Source organism: Oryzias latipes, chromosome 20 (genome assembly GCF_053564925.1).
Source record: "Oryzias latipes strain Hd-rR chromosome 20, Olatipes_Hd-rR_3.1".
NCBI lineage: Eukaryota > Metazoa > Chordata > Actinopteri > Beloniformes > Adrianichthyidae > Oryzias > Oryzias latipes.
This window is the reverse complement of record NC_136256.1, coordinates 2,302,498-2,328,199: the sequence shown is the minus strand read 5'-3', so window position 1 is coordinate 2,328,199 and position 25,702 is coordinate 2,302,498. Positions and strand designations below refer to the sequence as shown.

Genomic DNA, 25,702 nt, shown 5'->3' with positions numbered 1-25,702 from the left:
GCTGAAGCACTTGGTCGTTTTTTTGACATAGTAAAATAAAACTAAAATTCCTCAATCCAATCAATATTTTCAAAATCAACACAATTTCTTTTAAAATGATTTTACACTGGTATAGATTGATTGGATTAACAATTTGCCTCAGACGGATGAATCTGGTTAGACGGTATAAAGATAAATCGATTCATCAAATAAGTAGATCTATCCTTACACCCCAGTGACCAAGTGCTGGCTGAGCTGGCAGGCTAAAGTTTTAGAGATACTGTGGATGCAGCTCTCATGCTTTTGGAGAGAGTTACCAGGCAAATCGACTTGAGAAGCCCTCAGCCAAGAGTTTTAGTCATGAATTTGGGCCCTAAAAGAGAAGCAGCAGAAAGCCCACAGTCTGGTGAAAAGACTTGCAGGAACCTTTTTTGAACCATAAGAACTGAACTGAGTGAGTGTAACGTCATAGAAAATGAATTCCAGCCCCAACAAAGAACCAAAGCCTTAGTCACAGCCTTTGTTCTGGGCTGTTCAGCTTGTGGAGGGTCGCAGAGAGGAGGGGTTGCTTCGCACGAGTGTGCAGGTCTGTCTTGTAGTTCCCTTGAGGTTTGTGGTGAAAATGAAATGTACCATTGTCATGCGTACGGTACGTGCAGCAAGAACTATTTGAAAGGAAAATGTGAGTTACATGCACTCATGACGTTAGAGAAATGGTGTTGTACGCAGCACGTGTGCACGTGATACATAAGTGACTGTAGGATGCCCACACCAATTATGCTCCGATTGTCTTGTTTCAAACAGCTAGGCTGCATGCAAGGGACGGGCAACGAACACGCACTTACCACCTGAACAGCACCAACGGGCTTCCTGTGCAGTGTGCAGGATTCAGGGGCGTCGAGAAAAAGGAGAAATCTGTGGGACACGCCTGCGTCACACCTACTTCCCCCCTACTTACTCGTACGTGTTTTCACTGCAACCTGCATGAACATTGGTGCCTTGTGGGCTCACCTGGTTGTCCATAATCTTAAAGTTATGCGGGCCACCTGCGTGCACCGCACTGATTTTCTTGTTTTTTTTCTCTGCAGACACCTGTAAGGACAGTTTTGACTAAGGCTTAAGCGGATTGGTCCAATCATTTCTATGGCCACCACTCTCCCCAATCAGAAGTGAGCTTTGTTAGAAGTCCACACCCCTGCCATTGGAAAGCGGTCTGGGTGCCATGTTGCTGTCTACAACCAGGTCTTCTTGTGCTCTGTTTTCTATGTTGTCTGAGAAAACTGTACGGATGGATAGCTCCAAAATTGCTCAACATTTTTTTTTGCATCGCTACTATTGGCTTGTGCGGGAGCGCGTAAACAGAGCTCTGGGTGACAGGAAGGGGGAGGTTGCTCCGCACCAAATGTCCCGCCCACTGCCAATGTGGGCGGGACATCGGGCGCAGGCTTTTTGATTTTGGATAAAAATTACATAATCATAACTAAAAACCCACTGGGAAGACTTTTAAAACCAACAAAAATATAGTTGGAGTGGGTCTTTAATGACTGTTTTTAGAGCTTTGCTGCAATTGTGATAGGAACAAACATTAGTGCCATTTTCTCACCAGTAATGTGATGCTTCATGTCCAAGCAGCCTGTTTGAAAACCTGGAGATCCTTTACCACATAAACCATGAAACCCGTACTGTACACAGACCCCATCAAATCCATATGTGATCCATTAAACTCTTGGACATGGTTCTGGTGAATAAGTCAGCCTTTAAATGGGAAGTGGGCAATGCTTTGATTAAAAAGAAAAAAAATAAAGTTACAGTAACTTTTTTCAATTTCAAATGAGTTAAATGTCATGTTGTTTTGCTCAGTCTAAAGCCATCCCAACATTATTTCTTTTCAGCAGAGGAAAGTCAAAGTCAACTTTATTGTCGATTCTTCACATGCATCACATACAATGAATCGAAATTCCGTTTCTTACTCTCTCATGCCTGTTCAAGAGAAAAAATGAAAGAAAAAGACTCACGTGAAAATCGCGTCAGTTGGCCCAGGTTGCAGTTTTCATCCTCATTGGCCACTGTGAAGAAAAAGACTGCATTTGGAAATAGCAAGACTAGCCTAAGAGTACGAAATAAAAGGTATTTCAGCTTTTGCATTTTTATCCAATTTACTTTAGAGGGCATTCAAACATTCAAAGTTCACTTATCTACATCCATGTTGAGAATTCCTAAAATGCTCCATCCAGCAGCAGCTCAAAGATAAAATGGGACAGTCAGCAAGCACTGCAAACAGCTCTGTACTACTTCTGCTCAATAGCGGCTCATGAGCCATTGTGGCCACATGGTGGCGCTGTTTTGCTTTGTGGCTCCTGTGCTTACATGTGAAACATTGTGATCTCCCCAGCAGCCCAGAGGTTTGTCCTTCCTCTGCTGAATCCTGTATATTGAAATGTGGAGGATTTCACTAAACCTCTGAAATATCAGAAAATCAAAAGTCCCTTTATTATTATTGTTGCACAATGATAAAAATGTGATACAACAAAAATACGGAATGTTTGAACATCTTCAGACCCGTTTGTTGTCTTTGGGCAAAATATTGATTTTCAAAAGTCAAAGCTCATAATTGTGGAAGCATTTCTGTAGAAGAAAACCAGAAATGCTTTTTCATTTTCACAATCTAACTGCATCAAATGACTCAAAAATAAAATTTATATGTCAATCCTCCAAAATGCTTTTTTATTTTCTTCTTTAACATCGCTCATTCTCTGACATGATTAATGCAAAGATGGGATTGCATTTTCGTTTTCACATCCCCCCCAGCAAAAAGTGTAGCATAATTCATTTCCAGTCATCGTTTCCGGGAGGGAGGCGGGGCGATGACGTCAGTGCGTTGTTGGTCCAACCAGCAAACGCAAAAGTTCAGCATTGCAAAATCTGTGCTAGAGCTGTCGAGGGAGGCTGCAGCTGTCCTCAAACAGCAAAATCAGATGAAAACAGCAGGAGACTATCTTCTAAATGTGCTTTTATTTATTTCTTTTTTTTTTTTTAACTTGTCCTGTCCAACAGTTGGGCAGACAATCTTTGGTGTTGGACCGGACGGAAAAGGAAAGGAGGGAAGAAGAGAAAGGGATGTTAGAGAGAGGGGGGGGGGGGGTAGGAGGGTGATAATAGGAGTGGGGGGGATAAGACCATGAAGCAGCATAAAGCAACAAGTTTACTGGTAGTTTATCATTACGGTAAGGTTCAGATGTAGTACAAAAAGGGCGGAGCCTGTCCACACACACACACACACACTCCAATGTTATCAACACACCTGCTAGCTGCAAAAAATGTCCACATGTCAACATGTACACAATAGAGATAATGTTCACAAATGTGCTTTTATTACTGTCATGATTATTATTAAGGGCCTGCTCGCTCATAATTTTTTTTAAATCCGTGCGGTCAGTGCTTTTTTCTTCGCTGCAAGGAAGGCACCAAAAGACGGGTTAGCATTAGGCTAATGCTAAAAACATTAGCCGTGGAGGGACTTAAAACTCTGTGCAGGCAATGAGCATCTTGGATGTAAATATGTGGGAATTACATCAGCCTTTATTTAGTCTGGACACCACTGGAAACACAAATTCACATGATGGTATACAGTTTCTCAGGTCTGGGTAGCAGCACTTCCGCCTTCTGCGGTCCGGAGCTTCGGACCGGCTGCAGCTTCGGCCGGGGAGGCAGTTCGCTCCGTCCAAAGATGAAACTAGTTTGGGGGAAGCTTCGATCCTCTGTGTGTCCGGCTGCGGACCGCGGTGCGTCCGAAGGAGGCTTCCGTCCGAAGCTGAAACCGTGTAAACAACCAGGAACGCACAGCGTAACAAAGCACCCTCCCCTGCCGCTAACACGAAGCTACGAGACTGGTCGCACTGCTCCGCACGTCTGTGTCTCTTAGCAGCCGTCCACAGCGAGTGAGTACTGACATCATCGCCCTGCCTCCCCCAGTAAATACTGACTGGAGTTGAATTGTGCAACACTATTCACACGGTGGAAAGAAAATAGCATTTCTGTTAATCTATTTTAATAATGAAATTAGGTATTTTTAATTGAATTTTGCTACACATTTAATAAAGAACTTTTTGAAGATGAAATGTCAAATTCCATTTTCTTTATCATTTTAGTTAAGTGACAGACTGAGTGGTGTTGAAAAAGAAAAAGCCGTTTGATCTAGATCTAGATCACACTAGATGGAGCTAGAACACTGCTTTAATGTCGAGCATGCAGCCATGATACATCCAGCAACAGAACTGCACCTTCTACGGTGTCCTGTAAGGGTATAAAATACAAACATTCTACCGAATGATCTATATCCCTTCTCGTTAGCTTAAACCTTCCAGGTGTATAAAACAAAATGTAACAAATTGTTAGTGGCTCCAACGTAAAAGAAATGCATCTCACGGACTTGAATATATTTAGCAGAAAACAAGCATTAACATGTTTTAGCTCTCAACAAACGTTTGTTTATGTTCAAAACACTTAAATGAAACATTGCTTGTGACAGATCAAACCTAACAGCCCTAAAACAGCATTTTTTTTTCACATTCAGTCCATATATCTGGGGTTAGGCTTGCAGACACGCCCAGAACGTGTTATATAGTGACCACCTGATGAATCCTTCTGAGGTGATGTATTGGGCGTGGACTTGGCAAGTGGTGGGCATCGTAACGGAAGTGTGTGTTTGTCACCATTCGTTTTGGAATCGGTTAGAGTTTCACCATCCGAGTCGTCTATGAGGTGAGTTGGGGGCAGCTGTTCTGGCACAGGAAGGATGTGGCGGCGGTTTCTCCTGTATTCTCTTCCTTGTGACTGTATGATGTAGGATCTTGGTTCTGAACAGATGCTCCTGACGACACCTAGCTTGTCATGACTATGAGGGGTCTACATCCGAACAGCTTGTCCTTCTGTCAGAGGTGGAAGTGGGCGACTTGACTTGTCGTAATGACGCTTAAGAACAAGTCTTTTGTGAAGAAGCCGGGAATGAACCTGCTGAGCCTGCAGCGGTCGAGGTGTTAGGAGTGAAGTGCTTGCTGGCAAGGCTATACGGGTCTGTCTTGACATTAATCGTTGAGCCGGAGAGCCAAGCGTGGAGTCACGGGGAGTGTTTCTCATATTTAGAAGATTGAGGAAGACATCGGTCCTGTCTCCATGAGACTTCTCCATGAGCTGTTTTGCACTCCCCACTGCTTTCTCAGCAAGACCATTGGATTGTGGATATTCAGGACTGCTGGTGACATGAGTAAAATCCCAATGCTTTGCAAAATCCTTAAACATCTGGCTGGTGTATTGAGTCCCATTGTCTGTGAGAAGAACATGAGGGATGCCATGAACAGCAAAATGTCTCTTCAGCTTGCTGATGGCATTGGATGATTTCAAGTCACTCAAAAGGTCAACTTCAAACCAACCAGAATATGAATCGACAAGCACCTGGTAGTGTCTTCCATGCCATTCAAAAATGTCATCTGCTACTGTGGACCAGGGAAGTTCTAGAACTTTTCCCACACATAACAAAACAACAACAAAAAAAACGCACACCGAACAAGCATCCTCCTCCCCTCAGACACGCAGTCATTAATTCAGCTGCTCTTCTCACTCGGGTGCCAGTGGACCGAGTGAGCGTCGGGGGGCACGAAGCGCTCCTGCCCCGCATCTCCCTTGTGAGAGGTGAAAGAGAGGGGAGAGCCAGCGGGGCGAGAGCGGAGCGGCGCTTTACGCAGGGCGTCCGCAGAGCAGCTGGTCTGTCCCGTATGCGCTCCAAAGCTTTCTCACAGCGAAACACCGTCTATGCGTGACGTAACCCAGAGCAGTAGTGACACACGATCGGAATGACCGTTTACATGAACAACGATCGGATAAACGATCGGTATAACCCACGTATCTCCATCGGAAAGAAATTCTGATCTGAACGAGTCTGATCGGGGCAGAGTATTACGAACGGCGCGTTTACATGACACATTTTCTTTCCGATCAGGCATTCTTTCCGATTACTTTTGCCCATGTAAACACGGCTACTGTCTACTGTGAGTTCATCCCGGTATGGAAAGAAAGGGCGAAGGGCGGGGTCCAAATGTTTTTCCTTGTCTGACCAGCCCTGTTTGATCACAGCAGTCAGAGCCGTGAGCTCTGCATCTTCCTTTGTGTGCTTCCTCAGTTCTTCCATGCGATTGGTGGAGATGTAGCTGACGGACATGACGTCGAAAGCGTTGTCCTCTGTTGAATTTAGGGGTTTGTGATGATGGGGTGCCCTTGAAAGTGTATCAGCTACATATGTTTGCCTTTTTTGTAGACCAGTGTTATGTCAAAATGCTGTAGTCTCAGTAGCATTCTCTGAAGGCGGGCAGGAGCTGAGTGTATGGGTTTCCTGAAAATCGTCACCAGGGGTTGATGATCTGTCTCCACAATGGTGGCTTTTCCATAGATATAGTCTTTGAACTTCAAACACGCAAACACAACAGCCAGAAGCTCCTTCTCGATCTGCGCGTAGCGTTTTTCCGTGTCTGTAAGGGTGCGAGAAGCAAAATGTTGAGCACAGCTTCGATCTTTCATCCGCGTGGTGGATAGATGAAGAAGACTTCGGGACAGGATCAACTTTAGCCTCCTCTAGGCATATTTATTAACCATTGAGCACGGAACAAATTCGTCTCTCTCGTACATCAGGGCTCATTCATTTAGCGAGTGATGTCATCAACCCTCGACACAGAGATACCAGAACAATGACTCATGGGAACAGAAGTGACTCATGGGAAATGGAGTAGAAAGAGTAAGAGTGAATTAGTATACATTCAATACTAAACACCCCCACTCGCTCTTAACTCTTCATATTAATCACAAACATAAAAACAGTTTCCTCTTTTCTTGGAAAACATCTTAAAGAACTTTTGCACGTCTAGGTGCCAAACATGTCTTGCGCAAATCTCTTCAGTTTTGATTTGGTGGCTGGTTTTGTCATTACATCAGCTACCATTTGCTCTGTAGGGCAATATTGTAAAGTTATCTTGCCACTCTTTACAGTTTCCCTTATGAAATGATACTTTATGTCGATATGTTTACATCTCTGTCTGTTTACTGGGTTTTTTGCTAGGGCAATAGTACCAGTGTTATCCTCATACACTTTTGTCTGATTGTACTGATATTTATCTATACCATTTAGCAAATGCTCCAGGTAAATGCATTCCTGTATGGCTGATGCTAAAGCCATATATTCAGCTTCACAGGTGGATAATGCCACTGTAGGTTGTTTTCTGGTCTTCCATGAGATGAAAGAGCTTCCATCACCAAGGCTGATGCAGTATCCAGATGTGCTGCGTCTGTCTGCAGTATCTGACGCCCAATCTGCATCACTGTATGCCTTCAATCCTAAATTTTCTGCATTTTGTTTGAAACACAATCCATGTTTTGCTGTACCTTTAAGGTATCTGAACACGTGTTTCACTGTGTTCCAGTGTTGTTCTGTTGGCTCAGAAAAATGCTGGGATAGCTTACTAACCACAAAACTAAGATCAGGTCTAGTACAAGTGGATAAGTATATTAAGCTTCCCACTGCTTCTCTGTATTTTCTTGCATCTTTCATTTTTTTCAGCATTTTCTGAAAACACAAGTTTTGACTCACATGGGGTTTCTCTTGGCTTACAGTCTTTCATTTCAAACCTTTCCAGTAGTTTATTTACATACATTTCCTGTGACATTTTGACTTCACTGTCTGTCTGCTCAAAATCTATTCCTAGGAAATGTTTCAGCCTTCCCATGTCCTTCATCTTAAACCTCTCAGTTAGCATCTTTTTCACACTTTCCAGAACACTCTCTTCGTTTGCTGCCAAAATTAGATCATCAACCCATATTAGAAGAATGACCTTTTCATCCTTTTTCTGTTTTGAATACACACAGTTATCGGCTGAATTTTGTTCAAATCCATTCTCGGTTAAACATGCATGTAACATTGCATTCAAGTTTCTCCCTGATTGTTTTAAACCATAAAGAGATTTTTAAAACATACACACAAATCTCTGACTTTTTCTCGTAACCCTCTGGCTGTTCCATATATATTTCACAGTCTATGGGTGCGTGTAAATAGGCTGTTTTGACGTCCATCTGATGAAGAATGAGTTTTTCCTGTGCCGCTTTCTGCATAAGTACTCTAACACTCGTCATGTCTGCTGTTGGTGAGAATGTCTCTTCATAATCAATTTCTGGTCTCTGGCTGTAACCTTTTGCAACAAATCTTGCTTTGTATTTTTCTGATCCATCAATGTTTCTTTTACGCGCATATACCCATCTACCCCCCACTGTCTGTTTGCCCGTTGGTAAGTGAGTGAGTTTAAAAGTGTCGTTCTCAGTGAGTGATGGCATCTCTTCATCCATTGCGTTTTTCCACTGTTTTGAGTTTTTGGATGTCACTGCCTCTCTGAAGTTTTGGGGAATGTCACAAACTGCTCTATAACAGGAGTCTATGCATACCTGCATTTTGTCCACTGTCTTATCAGTCTCAAAATCCTGTAGATGAACCGGTTTCTTTCTGATTCTGGGTGGGTTCCTTCTAACCTGTGTTTCTGAATCTTTTCTGTTTCCGGATAATACATCAGAAGAGCTGGACTGTTTTTGTCATATCCGACGAAAATGCCTGGTTCACATTTTGAATCGAGTTTTCTCTTTTCTTGTTTGTAAGCTAAACATTCAGATCCGAATTTTTGTAGTTTGGATACATTTGGTTCCTTGCCTGTAAACAGTTCATATGCTGTTTTCTTTGTGCGTCTGTTGTAGCACCTGTTTCTTACATAAGCTGATGTCTGTATCGCATAGTTCCACAACTTATCCGGTAGCTTGTTCTCTATCAGTAAACATCTACTCATGTCAAATAGTGTTCTCCAACCTCTTTCTGCTGTTCCATTCTGGTGAGGTGAGTAGGGTGCAGATGTTTCATGTCTGATTCTGTTCTTGGTTAACAGAGTTTGGAAATCTCTGCTGGTAAATTCGGTGCCATTATCTGAACGAATGCACTTAACTTCTCCGTAAGGTGCAACATCGGCTAAAAATCTTTCAGTAGCTGTCACTGTGTCGCTTTTCGACTTGAGAAAATATACGAATATGGTGCCTGAATAGTCGTCAGTAAAAGATTGCGTAAATTTGTGTCCTTCCATGCTTGGTGTGGGCATTGGACCAGTTAAATCAGTATGGACTAATTCTAAAGGTTGCTTGGCCCTTGTGTCTGGCTCTCTGTTCCTGGTTTCTGTACATTTCCCTTGTGTACACACTTCACACAACTGATCTGGTTTTCCTAAACCCCCTTTGATTTCCATACCTTTTACAACACCTTGTAACTTCCATACATCATCATAGTTATAATGACCCAAGATCTCTTGCCAAGTTTGAATGTCATGACACACTTTACACTGATCATCAGGACTTACTTCAACAGTCGGTAAGTAGTACAAGTTTCCATTTTCATGGATATCAAACCTGCTACCATCTTTGGTGACCATGGTGCTCTCCCCTCTTTTGAAGGTGATTGTTGCTCCTCCATTGGCTGCCCTTGCCACCGAAAAGATGTCATGTGGATATGATGGCATAAAGAGTGCATTTCGTAGTTGGGCTCTGTGTTGATTTCCAGCGTTGTCTAGTATGTAGATCATTGCTGTCCCTCTTCCTTCCGCCATTCCACTGCACTTGGTTCCATCTGCTAACTCCACTGAGTGAGTCTCAGCCTGAAACGAGTCGTCGAAACTTTCAATTTTCTTGAAGTCGTTTACAATGTGGGATGTGGCTCCTGCGTCCACCATGATGCCTTTCATCTTCACGTTGTTCGGGATGCTTTCTTGCATGTTGTACTTTGCTTTGAAGAAGTGATCTTGATTGCTTTCTTGTTCAACAGCAACTTTTCTGGCTTCATCTCGTCTCCCCTTTTTCTTGCACATGGACTCTTGGTGTGTATTGCTTTTGCAAAAATTACACAGGACTTTTCTAAAGCAGCCTCTTGCCTTGTGCCCTTTAATTCCACACTTGTAGCATATCACAGTGGTACTTTCATCTTTCTTGTACGTGGCTTGAGTTTTGTGAGTGCTTTGTCTCTGTTTCACATGCATTTTCATCACGTTGTCAGCTTCTGTTCTGCTCATTTTCTCTGACTCCTCATAGACTCTCAGTCTTCTTTTAAAGTCTGTAAATGTAATTGAATCTTCATTTTGTGTCACATGAATGGCTAGGGGCTTGAATGAATCTGGCAGTCCTGCTAGTATCATGGCTATGATTAGTCCGTCGCTCATCGTTTCACCTGCATCTCTTAATGCTGCAATGATGTTCTCTGCTCTTATTATATAGTCTGTTACACTCTCTTTTTTCGTCATGCGTAGCTTGGTTAAAGATGTGTACATATTTATTATTCGTGGCTTGCTTTTTCCAGAATAATGTTCTTTTAAAATCCCAAGGGCTTTTCTGCCATCATCTGCTGCTTCATGTCGTATCAAAGACAGGCTTTTGTCATGACCAGCCTTATAAGCTCCGCGTAGCAGTCAGCGTTCTTTCTGCCATCTGCCGCAAGTTGTTCCACGTTGGCGCCAACAGGTGCTCGTAAAATAGTCTCTTTAAGCTTTAGGCTGTGTAGGTGACCCAGAAATCTTGTTTCCCACAGATCATACTTGTCTTCGGATCCGTCGAAGAAAAGCTGCGGTGCCGCCATGATTCCCGTCATTGATCTGCCCGCCATAGTTCACGTCGCTCTTTCAGTTGTTCTTTTTCTTTCCTTCAACTGTCAGCAACTTTATTCCGTGATGCGTAATACGTCGCATGTAGACTGTCCCGACAATAACTTCGTTTCGTCTCCGAGCTGGTTCACAAGTAGCAGAAGCTTCGCGTTATTCTTCGCGCCTTTTTCTTCTGTTCAAACTCACTTGCGTCCGTTGCTGTCTGGGCCCATAACCTGTTGAGCGCAGCTTCGATCTTTCATCCGCGTGGTGGATAGATGAAGAAGACTTCGGGACAGGATCAACTTTAGCCTCCTCTAGGCATATTTATTAACCATTGAGCACGGAACAAATTCGTCTCTCTCGTACATCAGAGCTCATTCATTTAGCGAGTGATGTCATCAACCCTCGACACAGAGATACCAGAACAATGACTCATGGGAACAGAAGTGACTCATGGGAAATGGAGTAGAAAGAGTAAGAGTGAATTAGTATACATTCAATACTTAACACAAAAGCAACAGGTCTGTTGTTTTGCATGCAGGCCGCTCCCAGCTCATAACAAGAAGCATCGCAGGTCAGTGTGACAGGCTCTTTAACATCATAATAGGCCAGCACTGGGGGGTTTGTTAAACATGCTTTGAGGTGATCAAAAGCATCCTGATGCTGTTGAAACCAGCTCCATGCCGTGTCCTTACGAGTGAGCTTTCTGAGTGGGGCTGCGATGTCACTAAAATTTGGGATGTATTTAGAGAGATAGTTCACCATGCCCAGAAAGCGTTGTACTGAGGCAACATCTGTGGGAGTGGGCATGTTGGTGATGGCAGCAGTCTTAGCAGGGTCAGCCTTGAGGCCTTTGCTTATGAAGATGTGACCGACATAGCAGACTTCATTTTGGCGAAATCTGCATTTACTTGGATTGAGTCTGAGGTTTATTTCTCTCGCTCGCTTGAGCACCTTTTCCAAGGTTGCATCATGTTCTGCAGTGTTGCGGCCACCAACAATGATGTCATCGACAATCACTGAGCATGGAAAACCTGCAAAGAGCTGCTCCATAGTTCTTTGGAACACTTCACTGGCAGAGTTAATTCCAAACGGCATACGTAGGAACCTGTAACGTCCAAATGGTGTGCTGAACGTCGTCAGCATAGAAGACTTCTTGTCCAAGCTGATCTGCCAGAAAGAGTTCTTTTCATCCAGTACAGAAAATACTGTTGCGCCAGCCATTTTGACAACAATTTCCTCAACGCTGCGCATAGGGCAGTGGGGTCTTTTCAAAGCTGTATTCAGATCTTTTGGATTTATGCACAGTCTTATTTCTTGTTTATCCTTTTTGTGTGCTGCAACCATAGATGAGACCCAGTCTGTTGGTTCTGTGACTGGAGTGATGACGCCCATGTTTTGCATGTGCTCCAGCTCTGCTTTAACTTTGTCTTGCATTGAAGCAGGAATGCGATGTGCAGGTCTCACTACTGGTGGAACATTTGGGTCCACTGTCATCGAATAGGTAATGGGAAGCTCTCCTAGTTCATCACTGAACAGGGGCCTCATTTATAAACGTTGCGTACGCACAAAAGAAGGCGTACGCCACTCTCTACGCAATAGTTGAGAATTATAAAAAGCAAACTTGACGGGAAAATGTGCGGTCCTTCACGCTCTGACCCAGGCGTACGCACAAAAACGGATGAAATGAGAAACGGTGACGCCGTCGGCAGATGGAAGAAACACGTGAAAGTGAAAATGACAATACTGCCTCTCAGAAATAACATGAAGACTTCACAAAGCAAGTCTAACAACTAACAGCCTACACCAACACCCGTTTGATCGATCAGCAGTGAAACAAACAAAAAAATCAAACGAAAATTACAACAGAAATTCAAATGAACACATATTTGGAAAAAGAAAAGTGAAATATGTTCTGCAATATTGGCATGTTGTGCAATTCATCCTCATAAATAATATAGTTAACAGAACGAAATAATGTACAAAACTGATATTCTCGTTAATGTGTCCGTCTGGCGGAGCAGATATAGGTGCGGGCGTGCGGACGGACAGACGCACTAATTGTCCACTGGGGAAAGTTGTTTTCATATTAAAACATTTCTTCATAAGCTATGGAATTATGGTATTCATGCATATGCCTTTAGTTTGTTTTATTTTTGATAAAACAATGTATGGCGTATGTCTCAACCATTCAGAAACCAACAAGAAATTATATTTGCGCTGAACAGTTTCCCATTTCCAAGTCGATTATTACCGACATCTGCAGCTTGTCAGATGTAATTAAATGGAGGGAAATAAAATGCCCCATCACAATGCGTAATGACGCACAATGGCTGATCTTGCGCTCTTAGAAGATGTGGCAAATGGAAGAATTCGGAGTGAACGCATCTTTAGACAGCAACAAGACTTGCTGGCAAACGAGGACGAGTGGCTTATGAGCCGGTTCCCACTTCCTCGAGCCGTCCTGTTGGACCTCTGTGGGCTTTTGGGCCCGGCGTTACAGAAGAGCACTTGGAGGAACCACGCGTGTCACCCGGTGCATCTGGCGCTCCGGTGCCCCCCCCCCTGGTGGCAGAGACACTCTTGCGATGCAGCGCTAGACGTTTTTTATGCCTCGACTTTGATTTTCGACCATTTCTTTTTCATTTCGGCCACGGTCCGAGGTTGTGAGGCTACAGCATTTACGGCGTCTGCCACCGTTATTATTAGTAATGCCCACACTGTGCCCTCCAAACAACACTTTTCTCCTCTTTTCTCCTCGCCAACGATAACTTCTACTTCACATTGAGTGAAGTTACGTTTTTTTGATTTCCTCTCTGTGTTTGCCATGGTTTTGCAAGCCATGAATATTAATTTGTGGGCGTTTCACGGACTTTTTATGGGAAACTATTGTCATGAAGCCGCAAAAGCTGCGCTGCATTTAGAATTGGTTGTGATTTATTAAGGGAAAGATGCGTAGGATGTGCGTGCGCACGGTTTTATAAATCTGAATATTTCTGTGCGTACGCACGTCCTATGTTTCATCCGTACGCCACTTCTGACGCAAATCCTACGCAAAGTTTTATAAATGAGGCCCCAGGTCTTTATATTGTGTAAAAATGTGCTTGTTAATATCTGTCTCGTCCTCTGTTGTGACCTGATGGACTTCGGTGCACATTTTGACAATTCCCATACTTGTACAAGCTTGAAATCCTAACAGCGGCTGCACGTCCTTGTCTATTACGTGTTGCTTTCCTCTAAATGTGCAGGAGAGCCTGATCTTCCCAACTGTTTCAATTTTTGTCCCTCCATATGCGATGAGATTGACAGCACTGCTTTGTTTGAATACCTGCTCCTTGTGTCTGATGAATTCAATTTTTAGAGGTAGTACATTGCACTTAGCTCCTGTGTCAACTTTCATGTCAATCGCTATGCCTTTAACAAGTAAGGTGATAGATCCTTTATTCTTGTTATCTGATTTAGAAGGTACACAGTCAATCTCGACACCATTTACATAAAACGTGTCATCAGAATCCTCTTCAGGCTGCTCTGTTCCGACATCATGCACATATAGCTTTGGAATTCTCCTGAATGAGCTCTTTGGAGTTTTGCTCTTGCACTTACTTTTGTAATGATTGAGCCTTTTGCACTTGTGACACTGCTGTCCGAAAGCTGGACACATTTCTCTCTTGGCAGCATGAGAACCACCACAGTTATTGCAGTTCAGGATCATGCGTGTAGATGGCTTTGCTTTAGGCTTTTGTTGTTTATCAGGCATCGAGTTTAAAGCATCAATATTTGTGACTTGGCTTGCCAGCGTCCTGCTATTTTCCTCTGTTATTTCATGAATACGACACACTGAAATGGCTTTTGTTGATGTTAGCTCACTGTCTCTTAACAGGGATTTTCTGAGCGTGTCGCTGCTGATGCCACATACGATCCGATCGCAGATCAGCTCCTCAGTTAGGTCGCCAAAGTTGCAGCTTTTAGCTTTAATTCTTAAATCACTTTTGAAAGATTCAATGCTCTCACCTTGTTTCTGGTTTCTGGAATGAAATCTGTGTCTCTCCATTGTTCTGTTATTTTGAGGGTTGCATATTTCCCGGAATTTCCTCATCAAACATTCAGGGTCCTCCCTGGACTCTGCCGGTATGACGACAGCACCTGCCTCATTGCGCAGCTCCGCAGCGTACATGGAGGAGCGTTCGCGCTCTATGGCGTCTGGCCCAGGAATATTGCGCAGTATGTAGGCTTTGGTCTTGTCCGGTTTGTCAGCATGTGCGGCGCCAGTTTTACGCAACATTTTCGTCAAAAATCAAGGGATCGGGTCTTCGGAATCCATCCGCCATTTTGAGCCAGCAGACGAGCGGGTAACACGACTCACCGCGTGATAAAAAAATCTTTCTGCCTCCAGAAAAGTGTCCGAGGCGATTAGTCCGTGACTTCTTCAGACACCATGTAGATTTCTCTCAAATCTCTGTATGTTTGTGTGAGTCAAGGATCACACTAGATGGAGCTAGAACACTGTTTTAATGTCGAGCATGCAGCCATGATACATCCAGCAACAAAACTGCACCTTCTACGGTGTCCTGTAAGGGTATAAAATACAAACATTCTACCGAATGATCTACAGCGGGTTGCTTTTTATTTTTCTGGATGTTTTTCTTCTTTTTCTTTTAGTTTTCCCTTCAGCAAATCAGCTTCCTCTAACCCTGTCTTCTGCATTCTCTCCTCTACCAGCAGCTACCTTCATGTCTTTGGTAACACTTTATATTAAGATTCCAAAACAAGCTTCGTTAACGCATTAACATGCATTATAACAGAATTTTTAGGGTGTTAGTAAGACATTTATTAGTACAATAAGTCTACTAAAGTTAATTAAATTACTCAGTTAACACATTTACAAGCATTGTTGTTAGGATGTTTTTAAGATGCTAATGATACTATTATTGGCATTATAGATGCCTATCAAATTTGTCAGTTTTAATAAGCTTAATGAGATTTATTAACAACCTTTGTTAACAAATTAAGAAGGATTATTATTGTTTGGGGTTCTAGTGAGACATTCATTAGCATTATAGATGCCTGACACAGGCCTAAGTGTTAATGAGCTTAATAAATTTTTTATTAACTAACTTAACAAATTAATAGGCTTTATTAATGTGTAAGATGTTTATTAGCATTATAGATGTCTTGCAAATACCTGAAAGTGTTAATAAGATTCATTAACATCTAAAGTCAGACCAAAGCGTTATCAAAGCTTGTCATTGAATCTTAATTTAAAGTGTCACCATGTCTTCCTTCACTGCATCCAGAAACCTCCTCTCTGGTCTTCCTTTAGACCTCTGGCAGGTCTAGACTCAGCATCCTTCTACCAATAGAATCACCATCTCTCCTCTGGACATGTCCCCTGTCTCTAACATGTACTGTCCCTCTGATGTCCTCATTCCTGATCCATACTGGTCCCTCCCAGAGAGAACCTCAGCATCTTCATCTCTGCTTCCTCGGTTTCTCTAGGCCCAACAACATGGCTGCTTTCACCTTTCCTTTCATTTCAGCTGAATCTCTTCTAACACACCTGACATTTTTTTCCACCCATTCCAACCTGCCTGCACTCTTCTTCCCTTCTTTTGCACACTCTCCATTCCTCTGGACTGTTGACCCTAGATCTTTCAAATCATTCACCTTCATCTCTTCTCCATGTAACCTCACTCTTCCTCTTGGGTTCCACTCATTCACACACAGGTTCTCCGTCTTGCTGCAGCTATCCTTCATTCCTCTCCTTTCCAGGACAAACATCCACCTGTTCTCTGCTCTCACTACAAATCTCAGTGTCATCTGCAAACATCATAGACAGTGGTGATTCCTGTCTAACCTCATCTGTCAGTCTGTCCATCACCATTGCAAACAGGAAGGGGCTCAGAGCTGATCCCTGATGTAATCCCACCTCCACCTTAAACTCCTTTGTCACCCCCAACAGCACACCCCACCACCGTCTTACAGTCCAGCACTGGTCTAACATACTTCTCTGTCACTCCAGACTTCCTCCTACAATACCACAGTTCCTCTCTGGGCATCCGGTCATAAAATTTCTCCAGATCTACAGAGATCTCTTTCTTAGCATGGAACCATCTTGCTGCTCACAAATGTTCACTTCTGCTGTCAGTCTAGCTTCAACTACTCTTTCCCATAAATTCATTGTATGGCTCATCAGTTTTATTCCTCTGTAGTTGCTACAATTATGCACATCTCCCTTATTCTTAACTAAGGACACCATCACACTTCTCCTCCTGTCCTCTGGCATCTTCTCACCACCTAAGATCCTGTTGAACAACTCAGTCAGATAATCCACTGCTATCTCTCCTAGACACTTCCATACTTCTATAGGTGTATCAACAGGACCAAGTGCCTTTCCACTCTTCATCCTCTTCAATGCGCCCCCTCACTTCCCCTTTACTAATCTTTGTTACTTCCTGCTCCACAACAGTCACCTCTTCTATTCTTTGTTTTCTCTCATTTTCTTCATTCTTCAACTCCACTCTTATAGGTCACCCAAAGTTACCGCCTCTTCTCAAGGAACGTATTCAATAGAGCAATTTCCATCTTTTTTTTTGCTAAACCAACCACCATCTGTCCTTCTACGTTCCTCTTTTGTATACCAAACTTGCCCATCACCTCCTCATCACCTCTGTTTCCTGCACCAACATGTCTGTTTAAATCTGCACCAGAGACAACTCTCTCACTTCTAGAGATGCTCATCATCACTTCATCAAGGTCCAACCAGAATTCCTCTTTCTCCTCCAGCTCACATCCTACCTGTGGGGCACACCCACTATCAACATTAAAAGTCACACCTTTCATTTCTATCTTATTCACTCTATCTGACACTCTTTTTACTTCAACAACACTCCTAACAAACTCCTCCTTTACGATAACTCCTCATTTCACTTCCCCTCTCCACCATGACAGAACAAGCTGCTCCTAAACTTCTAGTCTTGCTATCTCTCCACCTGGTCTCCCTTCCTCCTCTGCATCGTGTCAACAGTGGTGGACAAAATTGTTGGTACCCCTCAGTTAAAGAAAGAAAGTCCACAATGCTCACTGAAATGACTTGAAACATTCAAAAATAACAATAAATTAATATTTATTGAAAACAATTTTTTGTTAATAATTCTGTTAATCAACAACTCAGAAGTAATGGCGGATTTAGATGATTTAATTTTCAATACATTTTAATTTATTTATTTTATTTTATTATTTTGAACGTTTCAAGTCATTTCAGTGAGCATTGTGGACTTTCTTTCTTTAACTGAGGGCTACCAACAATTTGGTCCACCTCTGTAACTCTCTACCTTTTCCTGTCATAGTTCCAACATTCAAAGTCTCTACTCTCAGACCAACACTCATGACTTTCCTCTTCTCTCTCCTCCTATGACCACGCCTTCGTCTTCTTCGACCAACAGTATTCCAATGTCCACCGGTGCCCTGTCCGTCAACAGCACTGATGGTGGTCGTCATTAACCCGGGCCTTGACCGATCCGGTATGGATGTCATAGGTCTGATTCACGTTTGGTTTGACAAAGATTATACGTTGGATGCCCTTCTTGCACTCTGTATTTAACCGGGCTTGGGACCAGCACAATGAAATCCTGGCTCAGGCTGCCTCGTGGTTACATTACCTTTATCTTACACACACATATATGCTATAAGGGGTGTAGAGACTAACTATTAATGCTCGTTTTTAGTCAATTCTGACAAATGTCCTAGCTTCAAAGGAACACAATATTTTCGTCACTGTCATGTGAAATCGAATATCCTGTATGAATGATTTGAATGAAGAACACCTGAACATACACAGACACACACTGAGACACCTCATTAATACTTACCAATAGTGAAATTGATGCCATCAAAGGTAAAGCTGGCACTGCGACACTTTTTAATTCCTAACTTTTTAGATGGAGGCTCTGTCATCGTGCTGTCGACTCTTCTATTGCTCCTTGTTGTTTAGTGAAGATGACAAGAGGAGGCCTCTCCTGGGGGGTGGGGATGTACTGCCTCTCCTCACTCCCTTGGGGAGGTAACCTTGGAAGCAGTCCTGGTGGAGGCACAGCTGAGATGCTGCTGTCGTTCTACTTCTGTCCCTGTGTCATGACCAAGAGGCGTCACGATGTTCACAAATCTTCTGTTTGGGATTTAAAGGTGTAAAAGTTTACCCTCCACAACCCTTTGATTTACCAATCTAAGTCTTCTCTCTGTTCATTCAAACCCTAGAAAGCCTTTAAGTCTATGACACGTTAATTCTGTTTAACCCTTGTGCTATCTTGTGGGGTCCAGATGACCCCACTCCCAACGTTAGCGTGCCTCAATAATACTTAACCCTTGTGCTATCTTAGATGACCCCCCCTTCCATTGACGTGTTCTCCCTAACATGACAAAGGTGGATAAAGGTGGAAAGATTTCATGTAATCCATGGACACCAGTGAAGATCACAAATCATTGAAGAAAAAAGGTTCAGAGCACTGTCTAGTGGGTCTAGATGACCCAACTCCCAATGTTAAAGTGCCTAGGATAGAACAAGGGTTATATTGGAAAGGGGGTTAACCTTCAATGACCTTTGTTGATGACAGTGAACGGTGAATGATAACTCTGACTGCCAGCTCCGTTATTCAGCTAAGAAACGTTTAATACATTTGAACATTAGAATATAAAGTTGGAAAGAGTCCTTCACTGAATGCAAATCACCAGGCTGCATTAATGTGACGGGAGATTATACTGGATACCAGGTCAACAGAGCAGGAATGCCGGATAGCATGAGCACAGGCTGACACGAGAACATGAGTCTGGTCAATAATTATAGCAGAAGTTTCCAAAGCTAAAAAAATATTGTTCACAGTTTCTTTGTCACATCCATGCATGTCATGGCAGGTTGTCCGTGTCACACCAATGGCACTTCATAAAAGAAACCAAAATGAAAGAGGCTGTGGGTGATTAACTCTTATGAGCAGGCTTGAGGGTCAGACTCAGGAAGGTCCATTCCTGGGGGGGGGGGGTTGATGAGGGGGTGCCGCTGTTGGCTCAGTCCAAAACATCTGATCTTTCGGCAGCAGTGTACAAATGTTTGCACAACACCACCACTGCACCAGAGAAGTACAGAACCAATGTTCTCACACGAAGACCACAAAACACCTAAAACGTGGTTGAAATGATACTGGAAGGACAGGCGGGGACAGAGAGAGCCACGAAACGTCCTCCTTAGCACAATTCTCCCTCCGCCCTAAGAGGACGCACATCGAAAGCCTTCCAACAGCAACGGCTTGGTTTCACAGAGGCAGTCCAGTCATTCTTCTTACAGTCTCCTGAAGCAGAACCGTCGCAGCTACTGACGTTTGATGAAGCAAGGGTTCACCTTTTCTGTCCAGGAGACCCCTAAAGTCTTATCATCAGCCAACCTATAAAGTGCTTTCAATGAATAATCTCATCCTCATCATAATAATCTTCGTCTATACAGCTCAGCGTATCAATCCACAAAAAGTTAAGTGCAGGATAGAAATAGGACTATTTTAAAAGGATTTATTCAGGCACGGGCAGAGAGCTCCTCATCTTCTCCTTCGTTTCCTTCTTCCACAACTTCACTTGAACCATTTTTTTCTTCCTTTCACTTCTTGAAAGGTGTCAACCTGCCGATGTTATGCCAGAAGGTGGTCTTGCGCTTGGGCTCGGCCAGCATGAAGACCTGCTGCTGTGGCAGAGCGGTGGGCAGGGACGGGTGTTTCTGCCGGAGCAGGAAGTCACAGTAGGGTCTGGTCACCGCTGAGGAGGACAACAGGTTGGGTTTTCTTTGGTTCTGACAAAAATACTGGAATCATCAGCATTTTTTGACATAATGATTATGGGCTCATGCCCAGTGAGGCCACGCTAAAACCCACTGGGGGGCATCTCCTTCCTAAAACCCTGCATACCTTTGGGCTTCCCAGCTGGATGGCTTTTACAGGCATTTAGCATGGCCTGTTTCTTCTGCAGGTCAGTCAGAGAAAAGCCTAGAAAAAAAAACGGCAGAGTATATTATTTAGTCAATGAGTATTTGTCTGCCCGTGTTAAAAATGTGACACTAAAGAAGCAGTAGACAAAGAGCAGATTTGAACATTTAGCTCACAACATCAGATTAAGACCTTCTCACTGGTAAAGTCTGAGTCCCAACTCTGTGGGTGAAAAATGGACAAACCTGAACAGGGCACACAGGTGGCCTACAAGAAATATCAAGGTTACAAACCCCCTCGGTGAGCCCAATGTTCATGCACGTTTTCTAAGGCCACGCTACGAGTGACCGGTCTAACGAAAACCTAAACAACACAACAGTACGTAAGGGTCAACAAGGTGGGACGCAGGCGAGTCGTACAGAGTTTTCTTTTTTTTTAATCCCCTATATCCTGCCAACTGTGAATCCTGTTAATGCTATTCACTAGGGGTGTATTAGCAAGACTCTGGCGATACGATACGTATCCCAATATTGTAATTTTGCAATGGAACACTTTTTCTTTTTTTTTAAAAGTATGGCTTAGAAAAACACTCTACCCGAATGTTAATACGTCTTCCTTTGTCATAAAATGGTAAAATTCAATGTATTTAATGATGGCAATGTTAAGCACTGCAGCTGTATCTCATATATACGTTTCTTTTACCCTGGCAAATTCATTGTGCTTTTATTTTGGTAACTTAAAATATATAAAGGGAACAGTTAACATTGACTGATTTCCACAACAACATATTTTTCAGTTTGAGAAAAAACTGTTTATTTCCAAGATTGCTTCATGGAGCTTCTCCAGAACTTTTAAACGGGTCAGGAGTCTGAACGGCCCTTCAAACATAAAGGGGAAAAAGCAACACTAATTCTCCAGAAACATTAAAGTGATGATGATGAGGCAGCATGACAGGATGAAGAAAACGCCTTAATGTGGCTAACATGCGTTATTTACGTGACAGCCACGTTTTCTCACACGCGGAAGTAAACTAATAAACATGGCCTTTTTTCAGAGCGTTGTACACATCAGTCTGATCCATCAGGTCCCTGAACTAGAATCCATTCCTGCGAGGTTCTGCAGAACTTTGGCCCGCTTTGCCAACAGCAGTTTGGCCGATGAAGTGAAAACACGAGTCAGACTCTGAAGGATAAATATCATCCTGACAGCCTTTTAAATCGATAAAATATCGACAAATGATCTATCGCGATAGATCACCAAAACGATTTGATCTAACACCCCCAGTGGCATGTGGTCAGGTGAGGCAAGTTGAGGCACCTGTCATGATCGTGATAAAATAAAAAAAGGTAAATTAAGTAAATATTATTTTCCAGTAATCTGTGTTAAATATACATTTTCAGTCAACTCAACATGTTTTCCACAGTTTCTGAGGTTAAAACCGTCAAATCTGAGTGTTGCGCAATCACAGAGGGAGCGGAAACTCCGGGTGAGGCTCTGAAGCTGCTGTGCCTCACGTCTGACGGTAGGGCTCAATGTTAACAGAGACGTGCAGTGGAAGCCCTGCTGTAGACCCGTAGAAAAGGCTTTAGGTGAGGCAAGCCTCACCAGCAGGGGGCAGACGTGAGCTGACAGCTGCTTGGTAGCTACACTGGTTCTGTAGAAACAGACTAAGGACTTTTTCTCCATTGAGAGGGAGAAACTCATCAAAAAATAAAGGAAAACAAGGAAGACTTTTCCAACAGATCAGACAGCTTTTTGTGGAGAAGGATCGGCAGCCAAACATGTTTTTCAACGTTTGTTTTAAAATAACATGGGAGAAGTGGAAAAAAATGCAAATAAAATATTTTTTAATTTTAATTTACAATTTAATATTAATTTATTTTCACAGACATCATTTGATAACTGATTGAAGCTCCAGAATTTGAAGTTGGAAAATTACCATCAATAGATACTGAGGGTCAAATGTGTGCTGAACACATCTGTATAATTTTAATTTGTTTACAGTACATATGAATAATTTTTACACAAGAAGAGTGTTCTCTCTATCTATAAAAGAAATATTCTCTGTAGGACAAATATGTTCTTGTGTGTATTTTATAAGCTGTTAGCTGCTGTTTGATGAATGGTGAAATATTTAGTTCTTTCATTGAAAATCTGTCTCCAGAGGAGTCAGTGCCTCACCAGCCATCAACCTCACTGCACATCACTGAACACCCCTACTACTCAAGTGATAAGTGCGGCCTACTGTTGAAATGAGACAATCAGAGCGTAGTTTGTGTGGACATCTAACGTGCACATCACGTGCACACCCTGCCCATGCGTCAGTAAGGAGCCAGAACCTGCACCTTACTGACTACTGGAGCAAGGGTGGCAAACTACAACTACAATCAGAAGTAAAGCATGTTTCCATCCAGATTCCATGTTATTTCTTTCTTTAATTATCAGAACACTCATCTCCTACTCCGGTTCCTCTGTCAGATTTTCCGACCTTTTGTGGCCCACAAGTCAAAAGGTTTGCCCATCCATGTAGTGTTGGGACCTCTCTGTGGGCATGTTCTCATCGTGCTTTTTGTCTGGACACTGAATTTCATCCAGTGTGGATGTAAGGATTAAGTGGTTTGGTTTTGTTCTTGGTCATGTTTTTGGTTTTCTTTTTTGTCAGTCACTCCAGTTTCTGGTTCATGATCCACAGCTGTCTTCAGTTCAGTTAATTGCCCTCAGCCTATTTAAGTGTCTTGGTTTCTGTTCATCCTTGTCAGGTCATCTGCTCTGTTGTGTCACAGTTTTGTTTCTCCTCATAGTTTTGTCATGTTTCAGTTTGCTAATTAAATGTTTTATTTCCTGTGACCAATCCTGGTCTCCTGCAATTTGGGTCCTCCACCACGAGTTCCTGACAGTGGATCCTTGGACAAGACCCTCCACGCTACTGCCTAACCTCCCTATAGCCAAGGAGTGACAATATCTTCTGTCTTCCTGTCCTTGTCCCCCTCTCTCTAACCCTCTTTCTAGTATCTAGTTAATAGTTGCATTATTTTTATTTGATTGTTCAAGCTACTTCACAAAAGTCTCTGCTTACAGGTCAAATGATAAAAAAGGGGTTAAATAAATAAAAATTCATTTTTACATTGCTTTCATCTTTTAAAATATGTTTACAAAAATATTGATTCGGGACTCGGTATCGCTATCTGGGACAAAGAATTCTGATCGGTACATCCTAAATAAAAGTGTTTGGTGACTGTCAGTTTTCTAGTTTATCCATTGAGATGAACTAGAAAACCATCTCACCAAAGAACATGACTGTAGCTTTAAGTCCGTAAATGGGTTCTATTCCTTCTAGGAAAGTAGGGAAAAACCTTCAATGTTTTGGTATCAAGCAAATGTAAGAACCAGCAACCTCTCTGGCTTTACCTGTCTCACGGTCATGAAGGACCTGCCGTCTCTCATCGGCGAAGGCTCTGAGCCAGCGCGCTTTCTGCTCAGGTTTCTTGGTACACAAAATGTGGATTTCTTCTGTATTTAAGGATCGCAGCTTCAGGGCATTTTTTACACTTATATTGAAATCTTTCTCTCTGCCGTCCTCCAGGTCTATCACTTCCATCTGGTCCATTTCCAGCCGGCCTTTGTAGTACAGCATGTCCCGGCGCAGGAGATCCTGCAATGATAGACAGAGCACGCGTGGTTGAGGAAAGAGGAATGAACGTAAGGAACCACCCAGACCAGGAGCTACGCCTCTGTGATGATGGACATGTGTCACTCAACCAGCTCCTGCCTTCACGCAGAATGGTACCATCTCCTTCAGAGTGGTCTTCTCCAATATGAACTCTTGGGACACCCAAGAACATAAAGCCCAAACCAAATTGTTCTACTTAAACTTCAAATTGATTTTTTGGTCATATTTGTGTTTCATGTAATATTTGTGACACGTGCATTAGTGTCTATTGTAACTGTGGGAACATTTGTTGTCAACACAATACTTCAAATAGTCGTTATTTTTCATGGAACTTGTGTCCCACATCATGTACGCCATCCTGTTACCATAATGATTTTAGATGATAGAAGAAGAATCTAGCAGAGAATCCCACTGCTGATCTGCTGGACTTGACATCACAGTAAAGCAAAGGGATCTTTTCTCTTCTACTTTCCATAGTTTTGAAATATAGACAGCAAAGATTGAATGTCTTACTCAACCGCATTCAAACCTGTTCTCCAAATAATCGGAATACGACAATTATTCTGGATTTGTTCTTAAGTTTGTCCCTTGGGTCAGCAGTTCTTCTTTCTCTTTCGGCTTTTCCCATCAGGGGTCGCCACAGCGAATCATCCTTTTCCACCTCACTCTATCATGAACATCTTCTACCCTAACATTAGCCAACTTCATGTCCTCTGTTAAGACATCCATATTTCTCCTCTTTGGCCGTCCTCTTGCCCTCCTGCCAGGCAGCTCCATCTCCAACATCCTTCTACCAATATATCCACTATCCCTCCTCTGAACATGTCCAAACCATCTCAGTCTGGCTTCTCTGACTTTGTCGCTAACACAGGCAACATGAGCCGTCCCTCTGATGTACTCGTTCCTTATCCTGTCTAACCTGGTCACTCCTAAGGAGAACCTCAACATCTTCATCTCCGCTACCTCCATCTCAGCCTCTTGTCTCTGTCTCACTGCTACCGTCTCTAACCCATAGAGCAGAGCTGGTCTCACCACTGTCTTGTACACCTTTCCTTTGAGTCTTGCTGACACTCTTCTGTCACACAACACTCCTGACACTTTCCTCCACCCGCTCCAACCTGCCTGCACTCGCCTCTTCACCTCTTTTCCACACTCCCCATCACACTGAACTGTTGACCCCAAGTACTTAAACTCCTGCACCTTCTTCACCTCAGCCCCCTGTAACCTAACGCTTCTACCTTGATCCCTCTCGTTCAGACACATGTATTCTGTCTTACTATGACTGACCTTCATGCCTCTTCTTTCCAGAGCAAACCTCCACCTCTCTAGCTGTTCCTCCACCTGCTCTCTACTCTCACTGCAAATTACAATGTCATCCGCAAACATCATTGTCC

At 43.0% G+C, this 25,702-nt stretch overlaps 2 protein-coding genes across 8 annotated transcripts in view; both read right to left on the bottom strand.

The window, feature by feature from the left end:
• pde1ca (phosphodiesterase 1C, calmodulin-dependent a) overlaps positions 1–15,095 on the bottom strand; it is a 56,616-nt gene extending 41,521 nt beyond the window's left edge. For 2 of the 3 annotated variants that reach the window (XM_078938804.1, XM_078938805.1), the window contains exons 1-2: positions 14,691–15,095; positions 1,995–2,045 (exon numbers count right to left, since the gene is read on the bottom strand). In XM_078938804.1, coding sequence (XP_078794930.1) covers positions 1,995–2,045; positions 14,691–14,961 — 322 coding nt within the window. In that variant the 5' untranslated portion in view covers positions 14,962–15,095. Of the gene's footprint in view, positions 1–824; positions 989–1,994; positions 2,046–14,690 lie in introns of those variants that run through there. The other variant, XM_078938806.1, reaches the window with a different exon arrangement.
• Positions 15,096–19,319: 4,224 nt separating this feature from the next.
• The window catches only part of arhgef4 (Rho guanine nucleotide exchange factor (GEF) 4), a 53,652-nt gene continuing 47,269 nt past the window's right edge, over positions 19,320–25,702 (bottom strand). For all 5 annotated transcript variants that reach the window (XM_078938802.1, XM_023950085.2, XM_023950086.1 and 2 more), the window contains 3 exons: positions 24,047–24,290; positions 20,621–20,698; positions 19,320–20,471 (listed from right to left, as the gene is read on the bottom strand). In XM_078938802.1, the coding sequence (XP_078794928.1) occupies positions 20,317–20,471; positions 20,621–20,698; positions 24,047–24,290 (477 nt within the window). In that variant the 3' untranslated portion in view covers positions 19,320–20,316. The remainder of the gene's footprint in view (positions 20,472–20,620; positions 20,699–24,046; positions 24,291–25,702) is intronic.